General features: G+C 43.7%; 1 protein-coding gene across 5 annotated transcripts in view; it reads right to left on the reverse strand.

Moving 5' to 3' along the window:
• Positions 1 to 27252, reverse strand: part of SLF2 (SMC5/6 complex localization factor 2) — a 411151-nt gene that overhangs the window by 252626 nt on the left and 131273 nt on the right. For all 5 annotated transcript variants that reach the window (XM_085606517.1, XM_085606515.1, XM_085606519.1 and 2 more), the window contains one exon: positions 16734 to 16807. In XM_085606517.1, the coding sequence (XP_085462643.1) occupies positions 16734 to 16807 (74 nt within the window). The remainder of the gene's footprint in view (positions 1 to 16733; positions 16808 to 27252) is intronic.

Genomic DNA, 27252 nt, shown 5'->3' on the forward strand with positions numbered 1-27252 from the left:
AAAAATCAACTTACATTGGATAAATGCGCTTCTGGTTAACACACAGGGCGTGGGGCAACACAATGTCTTGACGTCATGAAGTTTGGTGTCACCCGTAATCGAGAATGGCAGAGCTCTGTGGTCGATGCTCGGGTAGAAGAGGACAAGGTGCATTCTGGTATTTGGAGTCCTACATTCGAAGGTGAGAGATAACTACAAGTACCAGAGCTGGCAAACAATCACCAGGGCTGGATTAACTACTAATGGGTATGAATGCATGTAAGCACATTTGAGGTTCAGGCCTCTTGGTGCTAGGTAAACTACGGACTGGCACAAGGAGAAATCACTGGAAGCACTTCGGTCTGGCATACAGTATGGGAGACAACACCTTGACCAATTCGAGGCAGTTTTAGATTAACTGAATGATGAGCACGAGACACCCAAAAAGGTATTTTGCATGTCCTATCAGTGAAGGACATTGGTATTTTGTGGTTATGATCGATTAATCGAGTTATTTTGTTTTTGAGAAAAACATATTTTTGAATTTTTTAAAAAAAGAGAGCGATCACCGAACACTGGGACTGGAGTACAATTATTTTGCTGGCAAGAACAAAGACTACGGCCCCCGGAATGCACTGGTATGCTCCATGCAAGCAGAGGTTAAAATACAGCCACCCTGCATGCGACCCCTTGGAACCCGCAGGGCACCCGGCTCTGCACACACAGCACCGCAATATTACTTATTTGAGAAGCCATGAGTTTGCCAAGGACAGTACCCCACGTGTAATGCTATTTGAGGTGTTAGGCTAGGTGAGGGTTTACCAGGCCATACCAGAAATTTGCCTGCACCACAAAACTCCCTTTTCAAGGTGTATAAGGCAAGGATGCCTGTGTACCTGAAGCTAGAAGCACTACGCACGTGTTTAAAAGAGAATTTAGCAACATTTAGTTCTAAAACTCCCCAAAAACACTTGGAATGAACGTTCTAATCCCTGTGCAGGAAAGCCATCATATGTTGGGAGGTGCAAGCGGTAGGACGGGGTTACATTATCCGACTGGCTGGAAGTAATTGTATACATGGTTTCAAACTAAAGAGGTCCCGGAGAAAAGTGTTCTCACAAAACAGGCCGGGGATTTAATAACGCCCTCACCAAGCGCGGTACAATAGGACTGTTCATACAGAGATGGGCTGCCCTCGAGCCCCTCAGACAGCTAACCACACCTCAGGCCCAGCAAATGGAAACTGTACAAAGGAATGTATGAAAAACGGTAACAATACCGCCAAACCAGGCAGCACGGATAGAAAGTAAAGCGCAAAACAGCAAACATTTAGTGTCTTAATATCCTCCCCTCCGCCCCCCCAAAAGCAAGGCTTTTTAATTACAGAATGTAGAAACAGAATACCTCCGTGAAGCATTCATGTGCATCGGCCTATCAAACCATTTACTCAAATTAAATGTGTAATCCTTCAAAATGCCTGCTTCTAAATTAATGAGTTTAAGGAGCGTTGAGTTCACCCGAAAGAATCTTGCGGCCAAGATCTCTTAAATTCTCGGTCCAATTGTGCTGGGAGTTGGTGAAAGGGTGTTCACAGGCGGGGAGAGTTTGCCCTGGTCCAACAAAGATGCCCCCCCCCCCCAACAAAGAAAATTCCCTACTTCGAAAACCGTGAACAAAACTTCGTATCAAGTCCTCGATGGTGGACTGCAGCAATGCGATACCAGGCGGTGCCACTTAGCTTATTAAACATTAGCACAGTCTTATTTGCAGTTCAGCAGACAAAGCTGTGTGGCACTGTCTCCCCCCCAGTCTGGGCTGGTCAGAGAGCCATATCTGGGGACCTGACACTTAATGCAAATGAGATAGACAAAGGCCACTGTGAAACCGACTGAGCATGCGCCGGCCATTACCAGAAACACCATCAGTGACCCCATACACACATCTGTGCCCTGCAGAACTCTTAATAGGCATGCTTACCACTCAGAAAACGAAGAGGCAAAACGCACAACTAACAATAACAACCTAGTACACAAGCGCACCAATCGGTGGGTAACGGGGGCGCGGCAACGACATCCGTTTCCAATTAACGCGACCGCGAGACAGGCAAATGTAAACAAGTGCGGGCGAGATAATTGGAAACAGATGGCGCCGCAGCTCGCTCCCGAGACACATAGGCTATGGGAGGGGACATTTAAAGATAAGGCGGGACATACCGGTGCGTGCTTTCTTTTGTGGATGCTTTACGCAATGACCAATCAAATGCGTGGCAGTAAAACAAAAAAAAACACGAGCAAAGCTCTGGGAGTTGGACGGCCTTTTGGAAATCCTAACAATAAGCCTCGCAGAGGAGCGCATGCGCACTGGCGAGACTTAAAAAGGGCAGAGAGCTACCAGGGTGTAATATGGGAACCACCCCCCACCCCCCCAAAAAAAAACCCATCAATATGATACCAATAAACTTAACGCTAAAAAGTTTGTAAGAATATGAACTGCACACATCTAAGGCTGAATAGCAAGTTCAAGGTGCCTTTCATCCAAAACGCATATAAAATACCAAATATTCAAAAGTGACACATCTTAAAATGAACTCCATACAGTTATTCTTATCTCAGTGAGCTGCAGCAATAAAGGAAGAGGACTGGTTGCTGGGGGTTTTATTATGTTTGAAATGTTTGTTTGACATTCTAAATTCTAGAAGTTTTTAACATGCTTCTGAGTGGTGGCAATAAAGGATTCATTGCATAATATTGGCCTCCGGGTCTTGACATAAAATCCTATGACTATGAGATAAGTGATGTCTTATTTACAGCATAAACAAGTAAATATTGACCTGTTCACTCGACAAACCCCACCACACCAACACCACTTGACGATGTACAGAATTATAGCTGGTTAACAGTGAATTACGGGGATGTTTTTCATCAAGGGGTTCTGAGTGAAATCAAATAGCTGGTGAAGATTAAGGATATCACTTAGAACTCAAAGGTGAAAAACATCCCTGCAATTAATTTTTTAACCATCTATTATTATTTTTGTTATGCATGGCCGCCAAAATAATTTGACCCTGTTTTCATTTGTCCCGGCTTTCAACTGCTACAAAGGGGCATATGCGTATTAGGGTAGCCATACATAACATGGCCTCTCCTCCCCAACCCAAATGTGAAAAATAACCTTACCTGCCATCCTTACCCAGCCCTTCACACCTACCATGCCTTCCACGGACACCCCCAATCCCGCAGCTGCACTTTCAGTCAAAGCAGACAATTACCACTACACTGACTGGCTCACATTGTGAGCCCTGTCAGCCTGGCCCTGAAGACCTTTATGACTTAAAAACAGTGTGTAACAAGTTTTGTTATTCGCGGTTGCTACATCATAGCAGTGAGTTACCAGACTTGGAATCCGGCGTAAATGATAATAGGCTCTCTATCAGAGTCTATAGACAACATTAAGAATTTCAAATGGATAACGAAGTTACAACAATGTTTTTCACTGAGGGGTTCTGAGTGATGTCAAATAGATCTAAATTAGAGTGGTCTATGATGTCAATCAGAGCCAAAGGCCTTTATGACATAGCAACAGTTGATGATAAAACTCTTTGCTATGTCATAGCAATGAATTACCAGATTTAGAAATCTTGTGTAGAGGATAGACTCTTCCTTTGGAAAGCATGCATAACAAACAGTTCTCTAGAAAACAGGCAGGACTTAGAGTGGCCTCCTCAAACTCGTCGTACCCTAGGGACCTCACCATAATTATAAAACTGAATACACAATCCCACTCTATAACCAAGGTAGTAGATGCTTCAGGTGTATTTCAGAGCATCTTGGATGGGCCACTCCTGTCAAGTGTCAGTACTTTTTAGCACAAATAATGACCCCCCCCCCCCCCAATTTTTAGGTCTCGCCTACGTAGCGTGCATGCACTGCATAGTCAAAAGACCTTTGGTCATCGACACAGCTTTTCAGCCAAAAACATGCACGTGTTCCATTGCCTTCAATGGCAACGCGTGCACGTTTGGAGATTACCTTGCGGGAGCGAGCTTTGGCAACATATGTTTGCTAGCTCCAGCTGGCAACCTATGTTTTCTCACTCCCGCAAGGGAAGAGCAGGCCCCCTCCTCTCTCCCCTCCCCCTGCTGCCTCTTTTCAGCGCGAGGCGCCCGCGCTAGTTTGTCTTACCGCGGGCATGCCCTGCTTTACTTACATTCAGCAGGCGGGACATTGGCAGCCACTTCTTTCCGCATTTTTAGGTCGAGCCTAGAGCAGCGCATGCGCTGCTGCTCAACTTTTAGTAAGGGGCTTTTCAAAGTGCTACCCACAAGCTTTTCCTGGCATAAAGCTTGCGTGCACACACACGCGCGCAGCCGCCATCTGCCTTTCTTATCTCTTCCTCCGCATCGCTGGCCTAATTACTTTCACTTTCGCGGCCATTGCTTGTTTTTCTCCTGATGAGGTGGAGTGCACGCAGTTCGGGAGCCAACGGTGTTTTTTCCCCCAGATCAGATCATAAATTATATACATGCATGTAAAACAAAAGATAGTTGGGAGGAAATTAGGGGGTGCTCCGGTTTAATGTATTTGGCTTTTCGCCAGGGTTTCATTATCCAGCTCGAGGGGGGAAGAACTCTGAGGGGGCAAGAGGCTAAATTCTGACATAGCTATTCTACTAAACGTCTGGATTGTGTGTTCTCCTTTATTATATGTACTTTCTCGCTCTCTCTAAAAGTCTCAACATTCTTCTCTCGCCCAACCTTTCTGAAGATGTAGCATTGTCTCTCCGTAGTTCTCTCGGGATAGCAGCGTCTTTCTCTTTATACATGAGAAGAGTGAGAGCGGGTGGGCTCTCGTTTCGTAACAGAGCTGCTATTCTGTGGAACTCTCTGCCGGCTCATATTCGTGGGCTCTCCAATTATTTTCATTTCAGGAAGGCAATTAAGACATTTTTGTTCCCCTCCTTGTAAACTTTGGTGTCACTTGCACACGGCTCTTTTTGTTGCTTAGCGCCGGGACGCCTCTTTGCTGAGGCAGCTGTCGCGCTCTATAAACTCGTTAACATAACATCTCTGACTAAAACTCTATATCCCTCTTCCTCCCAAACTTTCCTTTCAGTTCTTTGTCTGTCTTGTGCCCTCCCCCTCTCTATAGACCTCTACTCTCCAGATTTCTCTAACGCATCCTCGTTCTCTTTAACATGGATGTCTAGTACATTCTCAGTTCCTCCAAATGAGTCTCTTTCCAAAAAGCTCTTACTCTAAGTTTATCATTCTTTTTCCTTCTTTTAAACTTCACTCTCTCCTTCTCTCAATTATAGTCTCCCTCTTCCAATATTTCTATTTTTCTCCAATCTCTTACTTTATAGGTCTCTTAAAAATCGGCGGTCAATATTTCTCCATTAGCCACAACGTTATCTCCCTACATATAGTCTCTGATCTCGCCACTGTTTTGCTCACTCTTTCTTCTCTCGTCCTCTACGTTTCTTTCCTCATACCCCCCTTTACTTCCTACCTTTTTCCTCTGTGCCACCTTTTTGTCTCTTTTTTTTTCTCGTTCCTATTGTTCTCATTTTATCTTTTCTCTTCGCTCTTTTTCTCTTCCTCCTCTGCATGTGACTTTCCTTTTGTCTTTATCTTTTTTTATCACTTTCTTGCTTTCCTTTACTTACTTTCTAATTCTCCTTCCTCTTGCTATCTATCTCCTTCTCCGTTTCTCTTTCCTCTTTCTTATTCCTGTCTTTTTCATGTGTCTCCCTTTCATGTATTTCCCTCTTTCTTCTTCTCTTACTTCTTCTCTTACTTCTCCCCTTTTTCTCCTGCCTTTCTTTTTCCTTCATTTCTCCTTCCTCTTTTTTTTCTCTTCATCTGCCTCTCAGTTCTCTTCACTGTTTTCTGTCTCTCTATGTTTTTCCTACTATCCTTTCTCGTCCATCCACATCTTTCCCTTTCCTCTGTCTCACTGATGTCTTGTTTCTTTATCTATCTTTCATGTTTCTCTTTTTTCTTCTCTTTATTTTCTCTCTCTCATTCCTCATCTCTTTCTCTTCTTACTCTTCCTTACCTCACTCTCTTCATCTTTCTACTTTCGCTAGGTTTCTCTTTCCTTTTACCAATATCGGTTTCTTTTAATCGGGGTTTCATTTTCTTCGTTGATCAGGCACACTTCTCTATAGTTCTTTCTTTATATGGTTCCTCTTTTTGTCACCGCAGTTGTATCCTTCAATCTCTCAATTGTTTTGTCACTTTCCTTTAAATTTGTAACACCATGAATTTAAACAATATTTATAAGGTGCATCCTTATGCATCTTTTTCCTTGCCCTGCCTAAAGCTAACTGTTAGCTAAACAGGAAATCTCCAGACATTAAATTCTGTGATGCTGGCACAAATCCTCAGCTTTTATGAAGACCTATGCCCCAAAACCCGCCATCTTCGTTGAATTTTCAGGAGTCTGGATTCCTCATGGGAACATACAGCCAATAATATGTCAATTGACTGTATGTCTTAGTGCTGGATTATGGCCTTGCAGTACTCTGGGTGGTCTGCTTGTGGATGGTACACCAAAACCGGATTAACGGTGTACAGTTGTGTGAGATAGTAGGCAAGTCCTCCAGCGCGACCTATGTCCAAGGCTTAATGGTAAGCCACACTTACATATCTTTAGTGTACCTTGCACTATGATGGTTTTGAGACTGCATGGTGTGGGCAAATCTAAAATGTGTTTGTGACCGTGTTAGAATGTTTGTTGTCCTCTGGCAAGTGTGTGGATTGTGAACTGGCATGTATAAAAGTACAAACATAGCCAAACGTACAACAGGGTACGGTAGGGATGAAGCATATTGGTACCTGCTCACCTATGTGTGAAAATAATTAGGTGGTGCAAATTCATTTGAGTATGGGAGTGGCAATATCCGAAACAAGGTCCAGAATATATCGTACTTGAATGCTAGTAGGACAACCGATTATTCAGCCTCTATATAAGCTCTGACAAGATACATCAGCTCACAGAATTCCACTGATGTTGAAGTGTTCACTTTTTGAACGAAATGATAGCCTTGGATGACTACCATGCCAGCATCAGACACTTTGACCACTTCCGCATTGTCTGAAAAATCAAATACATTCTAGATTGGCCTGGTTCAGTGGTTCCACCAAATATTGACTCTTAACGTGCAGCATAGACTGGTCACCAAACTGGTGGTACATGTGTAAGACACTGCTCTGGAAGGCATGTCCTGGTTACCAGCACTCTACGTCACCTCTCTGAAAAATGTGCGTACAGACCACGTGCAACCAGTGGTACTGCCAGTTCTGCAGTTACCTCTGATGGACAAAAGGAAACCGTGTTGTCATTGTGATAGTTCATACGCAAGAGGTTATCAGAGTCCCTTACCTGTGCAAGTGCAGTTACTGCAGGAGCACCATCCACTCCGCCATAGTCTGACGTTCTGCCGATGCCCTTCGCAACACCAACCGCAACACCAACCGCAACACCAACCAACACACCAACCGCAACACACCAACCGCAACACCAACCGCAACACCAACCGCAACACCAACCGCAACACCCACCAACCGCAACACCCACCAACCAACACCAACCGCAACACCCACCAACCAACACCAACCGCAACACCCACCAACCAACACCAACCGCAACACCCACACCCACCAACCAACACACACACGCAACACCCACACCCACCAACCAACACACACACACACCCACCAACCAACACACACACCCACACCCACCAACCAACACACACACACCCACACCCACACACCAACACACACACACACCCACACACACCAACCAACACACACCCACACCCACCAACCAACACACCCACACACCCACACCCACACCCACCAACCAACCAACACACACACCCACCAACCAACACACACACACCCACACCCACACACACACACCCACACCCACACACCAACACACACACACACCCACCAACCAACACACACACACACCCACACCCACCAACCAACACACACACACCCACACCCACCAACCAACACACACACACACACCCACACACACACCCACACACACCAACCAACACACACACACACACACCCACACACACACCCACACCCACCAACCAACACACACACACACACCCACCAACCAACACACACCCACACCCACCAACACACACACACACCCACACCCACCAACCAACACCAACCGCAACACCCACCAACCAACACCAACCGCAACACCCACCAACCAACACCAACCGCAACACCCACCAACCAACACCAACCGCAACACCCACCAACCAACACCAACCGCAACACCCACCAACCAACACCAACCGCAACACCCACCAACCAACACACACACCCACCCACACCCACCAACCAACACACACACACACACACACACACACACACACCCACACACCAACACACACACACACACCCACACCCACCAACACACACCCACACCCACCAACACACACACACACCCACACCCACCAACCAACACCAACCGCAACACCCACCAACCAACACCAACCGCAACACCCACCAACCAACACCAACCGCAACACCCACCAACCAACACACACACCCACCCACCCACACCCACCAACCAACACACACACACACACACCCACCCACAAACCAACACACACACACACACCCACCAACCAACACACACACACACACACACACCCACACCCACCAACACACACACACCCCCACACCCACCAACCAACACACACCCACACCCACCAACACACACACACACCCACACCCACCAACCAACACACACCCACACCCACCAACACACACACACACCCACACCCACCAACCAACACCAACCGCAACACCCACCAACCAACACCAACCGCAACACCCACCAACCAACACCAACCGCAACACCCACCAACCAACACCAACCGCAACACCCACCAACCAACACCAACCGCAACACCCACCAACCAACACACACACCCACCCACACCCACCAACCCACCCACACCCACCAACCAACACACACACACACACACACCCCCACCCACCCACAAACCAACACACACACACACACCCACACCCACCAACCAACACACACACACACACACACACCAACCCACACACACACACACCCACACCCACACACCAACCAACACACACACACACACACACACACCCCCACCCACACCCACCAACCAACACACACACACCCACCAACCAACACACACACACACACCCACCAACACACACACACCCACACCCACCAACCAACCCACACACACCCACACCCACCAACCAACCCACACACACACCTACACCCACCAACACACACACACACACACACACCAACCAACACACACACACACACCCACCAACCAACACACACACACACACCCACCAACCAACACCCACACCCACCAACCAACCCACACCCACACCCACAATCCAACACACACACACACACCTACACCAACCAACCAACACACACACACACACACACCCACCAACCCACACACACCCACCAACCCACACACACCCACCAACCCACACACACACACACACACACCAACCCACACACACCAACCCACACACACACACCAACCCACACACACACACCAACCCACACACACACCCACACACCAACCCACACACACACACCCACACACCAACCCACACACCAACCCACACACCAACCCACACACCAACCCACACACCAACCCACACACCAACCCACACCAACACACACACACACTCTACAACACGTCCACAATGGATACCTAGATTACTATATAAGCTTGCACCACACAATCTTCAGATTAGCTTCACCTCTTCCAAGCAGTGTTTTGTGCCCCCAACTACCCTAGAATGAGGAACTCCACATATTCTGACCCCTTTCTAGAGGATCACTCCTCCAAGCATACAGTGGACCTAAGTGAAGAATACACAAAGGCCTTACCTTGGAACACCTATGCTGCATCATGTAAACACTCAGTGCTGCAAAGCGCTCTTTCTCAGGCCTTTCACTAGGAGGTGGAGACCCCTTCGACAAGGATCTGTTCTAATAAGCCCACAGGTGCACCCTGTTATGTAATTACTCACCTACAAGCTGCAACGTATGCAGCGGAAAGAGCACTTTACCACATGGGGTATGGCGGCAGAGATCCTCCAACAACAGAGTATCTAGCCTTGAGCAGTCTCGAATAGCCAAGTTTTGACTGTCTTCTAAAACTAAGTTGATTTTCAATAACCTGGATGGAAGAAGCAAATCATTCAACAGCAGAACACCCTGGAAAGCCAGAGAAGTGTTTATGAGTAGACTTAAGGGAATTTAAGTGAATCAGCCTGACCTGAGGCGGATTCATATGCATTGTTAACTGCTGGAAATCTTTCTAGGCTGCGGAGGGCTTCCGTGTGGCCCTGCAGATAGTTTTAAACTCCAACCATAGTTGCTTTTGGGGAAATAAGATTCTTGATGCACCTACTTGTAAGTAAGAGCTATTTATCGTGGGGCCTCCGGTCAGGAAAACGTCAGTGGAGAAGTGTTGGCCACCATTAGATACAATATCTCTATTGTGCCTCCACTGACCGCAAGCATGCCTTCTTGCATCCAGTAATACATTTTGTTTAAACAGGCGCTGAGAGTGGCCTTAGACTGGTTTCCCGCCTCAAACTGAATGTCTAGTTGTGTATTGTCCGTGCAGAGGTGGAAATCTAGCATGAGAATCTGATTGGTCCTGCTACGTCTGGCCTATCCCCTTGAACAAGAGGGAGGTTATGGCCATTCACTGACGGACAATGAAACTAAGCTTGGCGGGCTAGAAGAAAAAAAAGTATTGGCATAGCCAATAGGTCTCGCTTTTGGGACCGTATAAGGATTTAGTTATGCAGCACAATATCCTTGGTGCAACAACATCAACTGTTGCATGGCTAAGCACTTATAAGGTCCCAAAGGCGAGACCTATTGGCTATGCCAATGCTGGTTTTAATTTGCTGTTGTGTAAAATTAAGTAAACCGAACTGAAAAAACAATCTCAGGAGATGACCATCACAATTCTTGAGGCGTACATGGATAGATCACATACACCAACCGGAAGAAACATTGCAGTGAGTAGGTCCATCGTGGGAATCACAATTGAAGAGGATCTCAGTGACATATGGTGGACTAGATACAGCCCTGAAGTAGGGTTTATGCTACTCCACTACCCACAACAAGTGGTTCAAACTTAACTATTGGTTAACAAAGAAACATGTGAACACATGGACTGAGGCAGACCACTTTGTTTGCACCCTCTCAGACCATTCTCTAGTGATGCTGTACCTCAAGATTCCCAGCACCCATAGCCAAGTAAAATTATGAAGGTTATCCTCATGAAAGTTAGACACGGTATTTAGAGAGGAAATATGCAAAGAGATCAAAATATACTGTGATACTAATCAGTTGACCGTAGAGTTGACAGCCACCCTATGGGAAGCTTTTTAAGCGCTTATTAGAGGGACATTTGTAGCAGAGCAACATGGAATACTAAGACCTTAAACAGGCACATGCTGACATTCATGCGTGAAATAAAACCCCTAGAAACAGCCTGCGCAACGGGAAACTGTAGCAATAATGAAAGACATAATGAAAAACGTTAAGGAATAGAATGTAACAGGGGAGTGGGAAGCTAACTACTTGGGAAAATATGACAAAGTCAGAGCGCACAGTGAAGGAGGGAGACCAGGGAAAACATTAGCTTACATAATTAGAAATACCTGCACGATAAACAATGTCACCTATATAACAAATTCTGCGGCAGTCTCAAATATGAGGCAGAGGAAAATGAAGTACTCATAAAATATTATGAAGACTCCTCACAATACAACACTGAACAGGCGCATATCCAACAGTACCTAGCAACACACCATGGCCTGTTTGGACAATACCGATCAAGAATTTCTTCACAGCACATTACAATAGAGCAGTGTTTCCCAAACTGTAGATCGCAGCCCAATTTATGGTGGATTATAAAATAACAAGCAATAAACTAATTTGCCTTTAAAACGCAGAGGTCAAATGATAAGCTAGATCTTCTCACAAATTGTTGTTTTTTTTACCCCCAACATGGGGATTGTGATTTACAAAACCCACTCACTTTGAAGTCAGAAAAAAGAAAAGTAAAGTGAATTATGTGACAATATGGCAGTGGTACAGAGTGTAAATGGAAAGACTGTAGGATATCATATTTTGTAACACAAAATGCAAATCTCTAAGTGAACTGTACACATTCAGCAGTTAGGAAGGTAAAAGTGAAGCATCATTTTTGTAAATCTAAAGTGAGATAGAAACAACGATTTTAATTTGATCAAAACAAATCAAGGCATTTTACTTGGTGAAGCACAAATGATAGATATTCACTGCAACCTGATTTTCACACATTGTGTGCAAGATAGTTTTAGAAGTAAAGTTGTAAGTCTGTGCCAATTTAGTTGCAACTTCAATGGAAAATGTGCCGTGTGCGCTGCCACACAATGTTTTAGTTGGAAATAAATAAATAATGCCTGCCTCATGTCCATTAAAGCTAGGTAGGTCTCAAATGTTTGACACTCTAAAAAGTGGGTTGTGGTTTTAAAAGGTTTGGGAAGAACTGCAATAGAGGACATCAAAGTGATAATACATAGCCTACCGAATGGCAAAGGTCCAAGATAGGATGGACTGCATGCTGAACTGTAGAAGATCTATTCTGATCAATTAGTCCTACAATTACTGGAAATCTTTAATGAAGCTAATGATCACGGCTGCTCCCCCTTCGCGAAGACTGATTGTTATTCTGCAACATACAGACAGCTGTAATTCATTCAGACCTCTCTCACTAATCAATTGTGACACTCCAATATCTGAAAAAATCTTTGCTAATAAAATCCTTCTGATACTGCCGGTCCAGGGGAAATTTATCCCTGGTACTTCAACCTTGCACAAACTACTAACCATATTTTCAGTCCTGTACCAACTTAAACTGAGGCAACTACTGTGGCAGTCTTTTTGCATGTCATCAAAGCGTTTGACACCCTAGAGTGGACCTATCTTCCGACAGTACTGCACTTTGGGCATGTCAAGGTCTTTCCTGTTCTTAATCATCCATTTTACACCTCACCAATTGCCAAACTATATTTTAGTGGCCGAATCCACTCCCCAATTCCATTTTAATGTATCACCAGTCAAGGGTGCCCTCTATCCCCAATTTTATTTGCACCGGCGCGAGAACCCCTAGCTGCTAAACCTAGAGAAAACCATGTGCAATACGCCTTAAGATTCACGGACTCACCCCTACTGGTCTCGGTCTATACAGATGATATACGCTCAACCTTGGAGATCCTCACGATACCCTCAACCCCATGCTGAGGGAATTCATTAGATTAGGGAGTCTCGAGGCATCCCATGTAAATGACAAATAATCCATTAAAAATCTGGGTATATGGCTTAGTGGTTTTAACAGCGAAATCATCAGACTTTAGTCATGGATGTGCACCCTGGAGGAACACATTAATAGGTGGCTAAAATTGCTGCTCACAATGTCCGGATGTTTGGGACCAATTCAAGTGTTGATTCTTCCTAAATGTCTACGCTACTTTGTCAATGCACCTATACCACTTATAGTTTTTCAATCCCTCACAACACTGCTAATTCAATTAGCAAGGGTCAACAAAACAAAAACAAAAATCATAATTACTTGGAAAATACCCGCTAAACAAAGGGACTTCACAGTTCCTAATATGCAATTGTATTAATTATGTGCAATTCACACATTATTGGTTAGGCCCACAGCGCTCTATAGTCCAGCTTGCTGTGAAAACACGGCTTGTGAAAAACTCAAAAACAAGGTACAACTCGCACAGCTATATACACCTCATATCCATCTATCTAAACACCCACTTTTCTCCATACCCGTGGAGTAAAAAGCTGCCTCCTAACACAAATTAAACATTACTGAATGGGGAGACCTTTATGAGGGAGGACAATTAATCTCGATTGCACTGGCTAGGAGCCCAAGAGGCTTACAATTGCATTATACTGGGAAATACAAAAATTGCTTTCCACACATAATATTCCTGCAGGAGAAGGCTGAGACAAGGCTCTAGATACCCACCCTCAGACAAAATATGTGAATACTTCTGCTCACAGATGATTGAACTCTTGCCCAGCAGCAGGCTATGATAATTCACTTTCGATTTATACACAGAATATCCACTATACCCCACTATTACTACATAAATGTAAACTGCATCTAATTGCCAATGAGAGAGCAGCAGGGCGGAGGTGGTTCTCTACTTAGCATGGGCATGCCCTAGAATTTTTTAATACTGGGAGCAGGTATTAGAAACGAAATGAAAAATAACAAATAACCGAACCCCACTCGCTAGTCCCAATTTGTTGCCTTGCTTGGTTGGGTCAAAGAAATTCCACAAGCTAAATGCATGTTGACTGCCACTGTGCATTGTTGATTGCCAAGTGACTGGTTACACAGCACTGGGGACAAGGACACACTATAGCTCACTGAACTATCATAGTTCATAGCAAGAAATATGGCCTCTAGTGGGGTATTCCTACAGATGTCCACCAGAATCAGTCAAAGGCACCCATTGTTAAGAACTATTTTAATTTAGGCAATGCAACACTTGACCTTAAAGATGTGAGCTCTGACTTTACAACATGCCAGGACACCCTTGGAGATAGAGTGGCTAATACAGGAACACTCCCTTGTTTCGATGCTTGATGCTATCAGACCAAGTTCTTTTTCAATGTTTCGCATTTTGAGAAGGAAGCAGCAACGTAAGGACATGCAACTCAAAGATGCATTTCCTCCATGCATTGTCACGTTTGTGCACATCTCAATGGCACGGCCAGTCGCATGCTTTTGATTCTTCTCTGCAAAAAAAAAGTGTGGTGTATATATATTTCCTGTTTTTTTAGTTGGAGTGATGACAGGGTTTTCTCAAGAGTGTTAACTATAATGCATACATGTATTGGAGTTTGCATAGTTTCTATGGTTGGTGATAAGGTAGGGACTAAATGTCCAGACACATTTACCTGTCAATGTTTGGTCTCTACCTTATTTACACTATTTTTCCCAATATGTCACAAAATTATCTGCAATCAAAGAAATGTATTCACCAAAGACCTGAGGCCAAACTACAAAGTTCTCAACTGGTAATGGTGATCAAAGTCCACAAATTGAAGAAAATGCTTCTGCCGTGGATGGACAGGTATGTGACAGAATGTGCTCTAGATCTGAAGATGCTAAAACAAATGGAGTCTAAGGATGGTGGAACATCTATCTGGCTGAAACCAGTTTGGCGTTGCTTGTGTTCTCTTCTACAGGGGACCCTGACTGGAAGTTTGGGATGGACGGTTCCCATGAGAAGTAGGGTCCATACTGATTTGCATAATGTATAACTTTATCTAGAGAGCCACAGTGGATTGGAATGCTACACCAAGCTATTGCCAGTGGTTATACTTTTTGTAACCATTCCTTTCCATCCCCTTTTGTGCGATTGGCACTATGCAGAAACAAAACATTTTCATTGCAAGAGGTTAGGAATACATCTCAAAGAAGTGTTTAGTTGGCCACATTAAAGATAATAAATAAGGTTTGCTTAAACAAGTGATATCTTAAAAGCAAAACTAGTGGTGTTGCAGTTTTTTTGTAAGAGGGCATCATTGTTTACCAGAAACAGTTTAGTGTAAAGTAATACAAGGGATAGTTAATGTTGGTGAAAAGAAAAAGAAAATGGAAATTTAGTGATTGAATCAATAATCAAGGATGTGTTTTGAATATACAAGAAGAGTATCTGCTGAATAAGCAGGACAGTTAAGTCACCTAAAGACAGTGAATGGATGGGAGGAGACTGCATTTAATTCATTCAGTAATTAGTCAAGCAAAGCGGTCTTACTGGATCGGTGGGAGGCAGTGAATAAATGGAGAAGGTCAATAATGTAGTTGCCTGAAGGAAAAAAGTCAGTTGTGAGTATTTGTTGTGCAAGTCTCAAGTCGCATTATTGGACTTTTAACTTCCATAAAAGACAAAGCACTGCCTCTTGCAGGCTATTCTGAACATAAAACCACCAATAAAGTAAGAAAAGGTAAGTACTTAGGGGAACTAGATTTTAGAAGGAATGGAGTAATTTGAGAATGAAGTAATTTAACAATCATAACCATGTACGGCCACTGAGTTCACTGTACCACAATGAATAATCAGCATAGAAGCAGCGCAGGATAATAGACGGGATTTCAATCAAATTTACAGATCACATTCTGAGGCGTACGTGTGGCAGAAAGTCCCAAATTTGTGGTAGGATCTAGAAGTGCATGTCTAAGTTCCACTGGAGAAAAAATGAAAATGGCTTCCTTAAATAGCATCTTAAAATTAGTTGTCCATCAACGGATAGATTTGATTTAACTAGCTACAAAAAGTGATTTCAGAGAACTTAACCGGGTTAATGCTTAGCTACTATGAACTGCAAAGAATTACAAAACGGCCTTCATTTACACCTGAAGCATTACCGAATAAAAATTCTCTCTCCTCAATTAGCGTGACCATTTATTTCACAGTTCTAAGAATTGTCGAAACCGCTTCTGTTACTGCCCACTACATGGTCATATTATGTTGGTTAAAAACAGCATGCTGTGTGGCTTCTGTTTTGCAAAGCAGTCGAAAATATGTCAGTCTTCATTAAAAAAACATTCTGTTAGTGGTAGTAGCAGGTGAATAACAACGTTAAACTAACCTTTTTGAGTCTTCTTTCTCTCTTACAAGTCGGTCAAGGCTGTTAGTGTAAGCCACAGGACTGGATGAAGTAAACTGAAATGCAAACAGAATACAAAACTAAAAAAAAGAAGCCATTCAAGCAAGCATTGGCAACATTCTACTATGCTATTATTGAAGTGTGAATTTTGAACCAATGTGCAGTAAAGTGAAGGTCGAAATTATTTGCATAAACATCCTTGCTTCTCCTGCATTTGTGGAATATTGTTTAGACATCTGTAGTCCGCCATTAACTGGGTTCCTTAAGATAATCTGTTACACTCACTGATCATTTTTAATCTCTCCTGAAGCTGGGCACTAACCTACAGAGGATTACATAACAAGCATTGAAAATGCAATAGGTCTCGCCTTAAGTTAAGTTTAAGCCATTTGCTTTGCTAATGACAATGTAAAGCAAAGCAAATGGCTTTAACTTAATGAAAGGCGAGACCTGTTGCATTTTTAATGCTTGTTCAATATTATATACACGCCATAGTTGCTGCTTATTTATCTTATACAATGAACAACCATTGACAAAGCCAATAGTCCTGACTTGATGCAGGTATGATGTTACTTGTTGTATCGCATATCTGGATGCAATTACAAACAGCAAAATACAAGTCGGAGGCCACACTATGCTAAACACAGATTGTTAACTTGTGTGTTTTTAAGCCACGCCGTTAATTACATTAGCCACGCCCCTTTGAGAGACCCCACAGTTCTTTTCATTCCACTTAAAGCCCTGTGCTAGGGGTCAAAGAGAAAGGTGTGGACAAGGTGAGAGGACAGAGGTGTGGTTTGAGCGGGGTGACCGTCTGCAGGTAATGAAGTGACCCGCCATTTCTCAGCGAAGTGCCTCCGCTCTGTGCCATGAATAGAGCGGTCGCATCTGCCCTGCGCCTCATCTTCCCTCGGGCTCTTTCCAGGCCTGAGTGCTCGCCACGCAGGGGCCCCGTGAGGGCAGCACTAGAAGACAAAGGCCTGCACAATGCACCTAAGCCTGATCGATGGAGCAACACAGCTGGCAGAAGCTGTTTTCGGCATCCGGTTGCGTTTGTGCCGTGCCGGTTTGCTGGGGAGTTTGTAGTGGTGGTGAGAGGTGGACTTGGCTGCGGGTGGCATGCTGTGGATTTGTGGCAGTGGGAAGAGGTCGGTGGACAAGTCTGGGGGCGCAGTGCGAAGGAAGCCATTTTAGGACACCTGGTCTCTTTGAGCCCTGCGGGGGGGATTTGTTGCATTTTGTCCTTTGCCGATATGCAGAAAAAAACACTGCCACAGCGTGTTAGTTCAGACCTTCGGTAGTCAATTCTCAAAGAGGAAAATTTACAAAGAAAAACAGATACTAGCCATGGCATAAGTGTATATGTGTTGGACTTTCAGAGTTGTTCCGTTGATCAGGTAGGCTGAGATGTAATAAGGATTATTTATCAGCAAACAACAAGTAAAAACTATGCCACGATAAGGCAGATCACATAAAACAAAAAGCTCTTCCTGGTGAACCTTGTGGAGGCAAAAATGTTGTAAGAAAGAACATCTTCTCACTAACAAGGGCGCACTTAATATACGATGAAACTCGCTGGTTTCTTCATCAGTATTCTTTTATTATTCAAATTTTTTTAACTCCAAATGAATTTCAAAACGTTGTCAGTTCATATTGACAATCATATTCATCGTTCATTTCCAATCAGGTGAAAATAAATTTTCATGACAAACTTAGATGTCCACCCAATGCATTTCGGGTCAAATAAAGGTCTGACCCTTCTTCAGGGGTATAAAAGTAAATGAGACAGGACCATTAGCTTCACTCAAGCATACAGTCTAATACAAGTGAATTAACAAAAGGTCTCTGCAGCTGATGGAATTACACACTCGACATTGGTTCACTCATAGCTTTTCATTTTCATTGGTTCATTTGGGAGCCAATGACAGCTTTACATTTTGTGCGCGTAACCATTGGTTTATTCACAGCCTCCTATTCTCATTGGTTCACTTGGGAGCCAATGACAGCGTAACTCTTATCTTTGCACCATGTGATATAAATAGACCTATCCTGCATGATTTAACTAGCCACTTATCTCGGCATGAACGCTACACGTCGAGTGTGTAATTCCATCAGTTGCAGAGACCTTTTGTGTCCCGAGTAAGTTGATTTAGTGATCGTTTCTAGTGCTTTAGATTTTGTTTCTTTGCCCTACACCTTGTTAGTCATAATCTCGCTGAGTATAGTTGTCACCACCATTTTCGCTGATGTTTCCTTACCAGATGAAGGTTGTTGCACTACCAATGGCGCCTGTTTTTTGCTTTCATTTAAAAAAAAAAATTGTAGCCACTAGACATTCTTTATTATATTTTTAAGCGGTTAGACCTTAAGAGTTAACGATCATGTGTAATGTAATCTAATTTGTGGTTATATGCATTTAAAATTCATGATTAATTCACATGTATTAGACTGTATGCTTGAGTGAAGCTAATGGTTCTGTCTCATTTACTTTTAGACCCCTGAAGAAGGGTCAGACCTTTATTTGACCCGAAATGCATTGGGTGGACATCTAAGGTTGTCATGAAAATTTATTTTCACCTGATTGGAAATGAACGATGAATATGATTGTCAATATGAACTGACAAAGTTTTGAAATTCATTTGGAGTTAAAAAATTTTGAATAATAAAAGAATACTGATGAAGAAACCAGCGAGTTTCATCGTACATTAAGTGTGCCCTTGTTAGTGAGAAGATGTTCTTTCTTACAACATTTTTGCATTCATAAAGACACGCCGGGACTTCGTGTTTCACAAGGTGCGCCGAAACTATATTGTTAAACCGTCCACATACCTTAGAGTGCACGGGGATCACACAGTTATAAGAACCTTGTGGAGGAACAGTGTATCATGCTGTCCCTTCTAGCAAGGCAACGACGTCAGACGGAACTAGTGATCGCTGCGCTTGAGAAAAGTGCTTGCAAACCAGGTTCATAAATACCTGAAAATACCAACGTACGTCCTACTACACAGCTGAACATTTTCCTCAGGAAAAAAATGGAGTATTGTTTTTCAGATGCTTCGGAGAACACAGCGTTGGAAACACTGATCTGAGGCAGGAGGCTGCAAACTACTGCAAGGTAAAACCGCCTACTTAAAAATCTTAAAATCGCTGCTCAATGTAATTCCTTCAAATGGAAGACTGCAAGCCTTATTTTAGTTTAAGAACGAATTTAATCAAAAGTACTTCAAATCGGTCATCGAGAATAGGCTTAAAGCTTTCCTGTAGCGGAACACTGCACGCCCAGAGACCAACCACGGTCTCATCATTCTTTCTGTCATTCATCCATGCATCCATCCATCCATCCACCCTTTTACTCCATCCATCATTTCACTTCATTCTCTCGAATCTCCTGTCCTCTTATGTACCAACTCGCTCTTTGAGATCATTGGGCCAAGCACTTGCGGTGGTCCCGAGGTTTAAGCTCAGCCGTGCTGGGGGCCGGTCCTTCCGGGTAAAAGCAGCAGTGCTGTGGAACTCTCTTCCGATTGAGATTCGCTTGATGGAAGACCTGCTTTTGTTCCGTAAAGCTATAAAAACCTTCCTATTTTAATTTTCCCCCTACTTGCTGCGCTCTTTCTGTTTTTCTCTGTCTCTATGTTGAGTGTTGCTATGTTTATCTTGTCATGCGCCAGGACGCCCCTTAGCTGGGGCAGCTGTGCGCACTACAAATGTTCCTAACATAACTTCATCCATCCATCCATCCTTTCACTCAGCCATCCAATCATCCTTCCAGCTAACCACTCATCCATCCAGCTAACCACTCATCCATCCATATACACAGCCAAGGGAAGAAGGTTTGACTCCTACGTATGTTGTGTAAAAATGACAAAGTAACAAAATTGTAATTACACTACTAAGATTACAGCTAACAGACTCGGCCAGACTCGTGGCCATCCTCAAAAGCAGGGCAATTCGGTACTGAGACCAATTGGCGCCATAGCATGGCAGAATGTATGCTAGATGCACATTTAACATAACACACAAACATCCGCAGAAGACGGGCGGAAGCACACAAGGGGTGTCAGGAATACGCATGTACACTGTGTGTGCCCACTGCGGAGAGTCACAGAGGCATTGTAGGGTTCTTGTATGTCACGTCACGTCGCCTAGGATGCAATTAATACCCCGGCTTGTACGGATGCGTGCCGTGCGCTCACTTCCTGGAGTGGGCAGCCACGTCAGACTGGTGTGCCACCCCAAACCGCAGGCTGATGCACGAAGGCAAGACGTCTCTCTGCCACGAGAGCTGCATGCCTGCGCGCCAGCTGACCAAAAGCAGTCTCTTGTCTTGCACAGTTTAGGTTGAATGCACGCTATTCGTGCACGGCTGCTGCCGCCCAGAGCCGTGACATGCACTGTGTGCCACTGCGGAGCGTTACAGAGGCCTTGTAGGGTTCTCGTATGTCACGTCGCCTAGGATGTCAGGATTAGTGACCCCCACTCGGGTAGAACTCCATAAACGACAGGCTGCGATGGGAACCTGGTTTTGGCTTTTTAATTGATTAAAGAAGTAAATTTTTTGCACCTTACTGGATGGCTGTGTTTAAAATGAGAAAACAAAATCTGCAAGAAGTAGCAGGGTGTAGGGACTAAATATACAGTTTGGGCCACTGGTTTAAGCAACCACTTTGTTCTGGGATTTTTTAGGCTATTAACAATGTTCATTGCGTGATTTCATATAGTCACTGATTGTCCGATGGAGATGTGATTATTTTGCAAGTGGAGCATAATTGGCGATCACATTAATTTGTGATACGAGGTCCAATCCTGTATTTTTCATGTGCAATCTGATTGAGCTTTACGTGCAAACACGCAATAAGGAAACATATCGTGAAAAGCTCAGTTACTAGGATACATATTTAAACACGACTGTTAGCCTTTTTACAGATAGTGTGAGGCGGTCTGAACTATCTGCATTCTGTGGCCTGGCCACACTGCGACAATGTCCTGCATTGTAAATACTTCAAGCGATACTCTGACATTCATTCTGTAGAGTGGTCAATTTTCACGCAGCTGTGATCCTGAAGTGATTTGGTTATGAGACTGTGGAGCAGTCTATTGAGTCGGCTGGTTTTCTTTTATAAGCAGTGGTTAAGTTGTGCATCAACTGTGAAGAATATTCCTGAGTGAGCAGCTGAACTTCCTGTACTCCACAGAAAAGAGAAGCCGCCATACTCTGAGCGAGGACAAAACTGCTGTTGCTGGCCGCCCCTCCCCTACCCGGTGCATTCCCCGCCACTAGCCTGACACAGGGCTGTACTACACGGGAGGCCCGCATGCTCACCCGCTCTGAGACTGCTTTCGGTGTATATGATGTCGGAAGGAGCAGCGAGGACAGTCCGGTAAGCCCCGCTGCTGCTCTTCCACCGGGTTCCCGATGGGCGCCAGTCGCTGGGCCTCTAGTTTTCCCGGGCTCGGGCTCACAGGCTCCACTCCACTCCACACAGTCTTACCAGGCGCGTGTCAGGGGAAGGGCGGAGCCAAAGTGCCCAGAGCAGGGGTGCCCCAGTGCTGCAACCCTTTCCAGCCGCAGAAGTGGTTTCAGTCCGCCCCCTCACCCCCTCCAAAGCACTGTAATAACAAGGTGTCAGAGCGTGTTCCCCAACAGACGCGAGCGAGGCTGCAAACGTGAAAGAGGCTACTGCCTCAGCCCTGTCCTCCCCGTGACCCCATGCTACAGGCAGCTGGTGACGTAAACTGGTAGGGCGTAAAGCAAGCGCGAAAGTGAAAGAAGGAACGCACTTCAGCCGATCTTTTGTCTTTATGGGGCCATGTGTTTTGAAACACATGGCCCCATAAAGATAAGAAAGGTTTTACTTCAGCGGGAAAGCTGACGAGCCTGTCCAAGTGGGCCGGCCGAAAAGTGGAAAAGTCTACGTCACGCAGTGCTCTTTCCCAATTGCTGGCCACCGTTTATAATAAACGTTGACGCCGGCCAATCGGAAAGAGGGGCGGGGCTTGAAGCCCTTTACAGAATTCCCTCTAAATCATTCAATCTCGCCAGCAAGACTGCGCATGTGCGCAGCCCACGCAGGCGAGACCTAAATACGCCTTACTGTCTATTATTCTATGGTCATGGACTCTTGCTCGTACCCTGCGAGAGTGAGATAATCTACTCAATAAAACAATTAGAATTTACAAGACACCAACTTGGATAGTAAGCATAACCTTCTAAAGCTTGAATAGTATTGGGGAGACTCATGGAGAGTGAACATGGGACCGTACAGGGACCCAGCAGACAAGGTCAAAACGGCTAGGGAAATCGAGGAATACTTCAACATGAATGGAGAATAGGGTACATCTCTGCCGACTAGGGGTTGGGCCCTTAGGGAATGAGAAAAACAAACCCTCTTCTAGACCTTTTTGCAAATATTATTTGACCTCGAGGGAGATACAAACCTTTGTCGAACACAAGGGTTTCTGTTCCTTCCAAGGGAGTATGTGGAAACTCTAAGGTGTCCATTACTAGGGCAGAAATAATTCTACCTCTTAAACAGATTAGCCCCTGTAAACAGCAAGCCCAGATGGGTTTCCGGCTGGCTTTTACAAGCATTTCTTCCTGCAACTGGGCACTGAGATGACAAAGCACTAAAACCTGTTGGCAGAGGGAGAAGGTGTAACGCATTCATATCACCTGTATCCCCAGGCCTGTCAAGAACCACGAGTAATGTGCATAGTACAGGCCAATATTCCTTCTAACCATAGATGCAAAAAAAATATTCACCAAGATTCTAGCCAAAGACTGGAGATGCTGATGCCTTTTTTAGTTACTATATAAGAACAATGGTTCCGAAGGGAAAGCAATTAATTGCAATTGAGATAAATCAATTTAAAACAAACACAGCATTAGTTGATCTGGCAAATAATTAATCTTAAACAATGAATAATAGTTCAAAAAAACAATGATTTATTTTTGGTTTTCATATAATTTTCAAATCATTTATCAACTCCTTTGGATCTGAGCAAAAAAATTGAAAAGGCTGTATATACAATAATATTTACAAGAAAACGACGCAGTGACAAAGTGAATAAGGTGACTGGGTGTGATAGTGAAAATGTGAATATTTACAATATATGTACGTGATTGTCAATAAAATACACAAAAAGTTTTTGCAAAATTTTTTGCAAAAAAAGTCCTCAGCTGGATTATGGATGGATAATACACCTTGTAAAGCACAAGTCCTAATTTTTCTGTATATACAAGGAATTCCAATTGGTAAGGGACTGTGGAACCGTCAACGTTTCGACCCTATATCAACCAGTTGTTGTATACAGTCATATCGGGTCTTCTTCAGGACACAGGAAGTGTATAACAGCCTACATGAGATAAATATATATAGATCAATATCTAAGCTGTGTTAAACGTTTAAAACAAGGAAAATAAAAGTTTCCCCATCAACTCACCTAATTGTAGGTGATAGGACAACTGACCACCAGTAAGACGTAGTTGCCACTCGATTTCAATCAAAAGGGACTACCTAGTGACATGTGTATACATTAGTTAGCAAATGTTGCATGCGAAACTTAATTTAATTAACAACATTAAGGCCATGGAAAATTAATTACCAGTGTCGTAATGGATCTAGATTCGTCTTCATCTAGTTATTTAATCTTTTCTCTCTTTCCAATTTGAGACTTGTTGTGAATCACTACAGATATAAACGCAGATAGGCATAGTCAGAATGATATTCATGTGAAACACATTAGGTACCTTTATAAATTATAAATTAGTGGACCCCATGATGGCTCACCTGACTTCAAGGTAGATACTTTAAGTATAGTACTTTTATTTTCCTGGTTTTAAACGTTTAACACAGCTTAGATATTGATCTATATATATTTATCTCATGTAGGCTGTTATACACTTCCTGTGTCCTGAAGAAGACCCGATATGACTGTATACAACAACTGGTTGATATAGGGTCGAAACGTTGACGGTTCCACAGTCCCTTACCAATTGGAATTCCTTGTATATACAGAAAAATTAGGACTTGTGCTTTACAAGGTGTATTATCCATCCATAATCCAGCTGAGGACTTTTTTTGCAAAAACTTTTGCAAAAACTTTGTGTATTTTATTGACAATCACGTACATATATTGTAAATATTCACATTTTCACTATCACACCCAGTCACCTTATTCACTTTGTCACTGCGTCGTTTTCTTGTAAATATTATTGTATATACAGCCTTTTCAATTTTTTTGCTCAGATCCAAAGGAGTTGATAAATGATTTGAAAATTATATGAAAACCAAAAATAAATCATTATGTTTTTTTGAACTATTATTCATTGTTTAAGATTAATTATTTGCCAGATCAACTAATGCTGTGTTTGTTTTAAATTGATTTATCTCAATTGCAATTAATTGCTTTCCCTTCGGAACCATTGTTCTTATATATTGATGAGGCCCAGGTTCCTTGGGTTATAGGGTTACCCCTGTGTGCTTAACTCTTGCCTTTTTTAGTTACAGCAGACCAAGTGCAATTTCTAGCAGATAAATAGGGAAGAATAACATTAGAAGAACTGCACACTTAGTGAAAAAAGACAAAGCATTTGACAGCATGAGTTGGCCACCCTCCTGCGCACATTGGGATTTGGACCCAGGATGCAAAATTTGGTACTGGCGAATTACAGGGCCCCAAATGCTGGTGTTGGGGTTATCAGCGGGTATTCAGGCGGCTTTCACTTAGCAAGGGCGACAAGAAAGGGATGCCTGCTTTCCCCGTTGTTGTTCACCCTGGCAGTGAAGCCCCTTTACTTATGATCAAGATGACCCACGGATCAAGAGGACCAAGTTTGGGGCAGAGGTAAAACACGTCTTTTGACTGATGATGTGCTGCCCACACTATTAAGGCTGAAGGAGTCAATACACGCACTATTTAAAATGTTGGACCTCTGTGCGATGGAATCAGGATTCTGCATTAAGAAAGAAAAATCAGAAGCTCTGACCATTTCCACTGTCCAGCACAGAATTGATCACCTTAAGTAATGCTGCTCGCTAAGTGCATACCAGAGAAATTGAAATACAAGAGCCTCAACATGGGGGGGGGGGGGGTAAAATTGGATGGCTGTTCCTGAGCTAATTCGCTGCAGCAGCAAAACCAAGTATTAGAAGACTTGAGACGAAGGCACCCACTGTACCTGCCTAAGCTAAGCTAAATTCATGGTATGAAATTTAACATTTTGCACCAGTTACTTTGTCTGATTCAGACTTCATCCATGGGTATTCCAAGTTGGGAGCTGTTGGTATTTTAGCGCAGAATGATCAAATTCCTGTGGCCAATAGAGGAGGTGGGGTGGTGCTGAAGGGCACTGCTTAGTTAAAAGATTCTGAAGGGCTCCTAGGGAACTTGTAGGTTATCCTATGTGGAGATCTTCAAATTCTAACAGGCAGAGTACCCTCGGGTGACTGCAGAAATATATAAAAGATGGCTCTTGATGGGCCAGTCCATGGTGGGCAGAATACTCTGGGACCTAGCAAGGCTGGACAGGAGTCACAGACCACGAAACGCACACATATCATACAAATGAAAACAGTACTGGTGATTTGGTAGCAGCAAGGTTAAGATTACCATCCTTCTCATCACCTAACACACCTATTCGTAATATCCTGATTTCCCACTGACACTGAAGGGTTGAACTTAAAAACCTTGAAATGAGGAAATTGTTCTTGGACCTCTTTTGGCACGGTTAGTTTTGGTTCTAGGGGAAATGCAAAGCCGACTTCGGGGTGATAGAATTTGACAGACTGAAATGCATACAGTTACACCACTGGGTGTTATTCCCGCTCAATAAAGAAGCGCCACCAGAATGCTAACCAAGTTTGAAACATATATAAGAAAATGTGATGGTTCATTAAGGATAATCTCAAATTTTGAGCACATCCTTCAGAAGAGTCAGCATAAACCTATATAGGAATATCAGAAGAGATAGGGGGGTATCCCTCGTTGACCCGTCAAGTAGTAAGGAATAGTCTGACCAGTAGGAAACCAACCTACACATGGTCAAGAGCATCCTGTACAGGAAATCTGCATAACAACTTATGTTATAGAAATGGTACCAGATGCCACAAGACATTCCCTCTTGATGGATTCTAGAGTTACGAGACAGAGGATTGTTCATTCCCACATAAAATAGGAATTCTCATACATCCAAACATTCTGGGAAAATGTTCTGGGACACATTAAAGGGGTTTTGGGATTACCAAATCCCAAGGGTCTAGGCTGGATCCTGTTGGGATGCAGGATTCTAAGCAGGAGGATATGAATAGAGCACCAAGGATGTTGTTCCAGTTGTAATGTTAATCAAAAATGCAGCTCATGCTCCACTGAAAATAGATGCAACATCTGGGATTGCTCCATGGTTACATATGATGTGCCAGATACCACCCATTAAGAAATGTACACATGACATGGTGAACACAGAATGCAAGTTTGTTAGAATATGGAACCCACTAAGAAC

Source organism: Triturus cristatus, chromosome 1_2 (assembly GCF_964204655.1).
Source record: "Triturus cristatus chromosome 1_2, aTriCri1.1, whole genome shotgun sequence".
NCBI classification, from domain to species: Eukaryota; Metazoa; Chordata; class Amphibia; order Caudata; family Salamandridae; genus Triturus; species Triturus cristatus.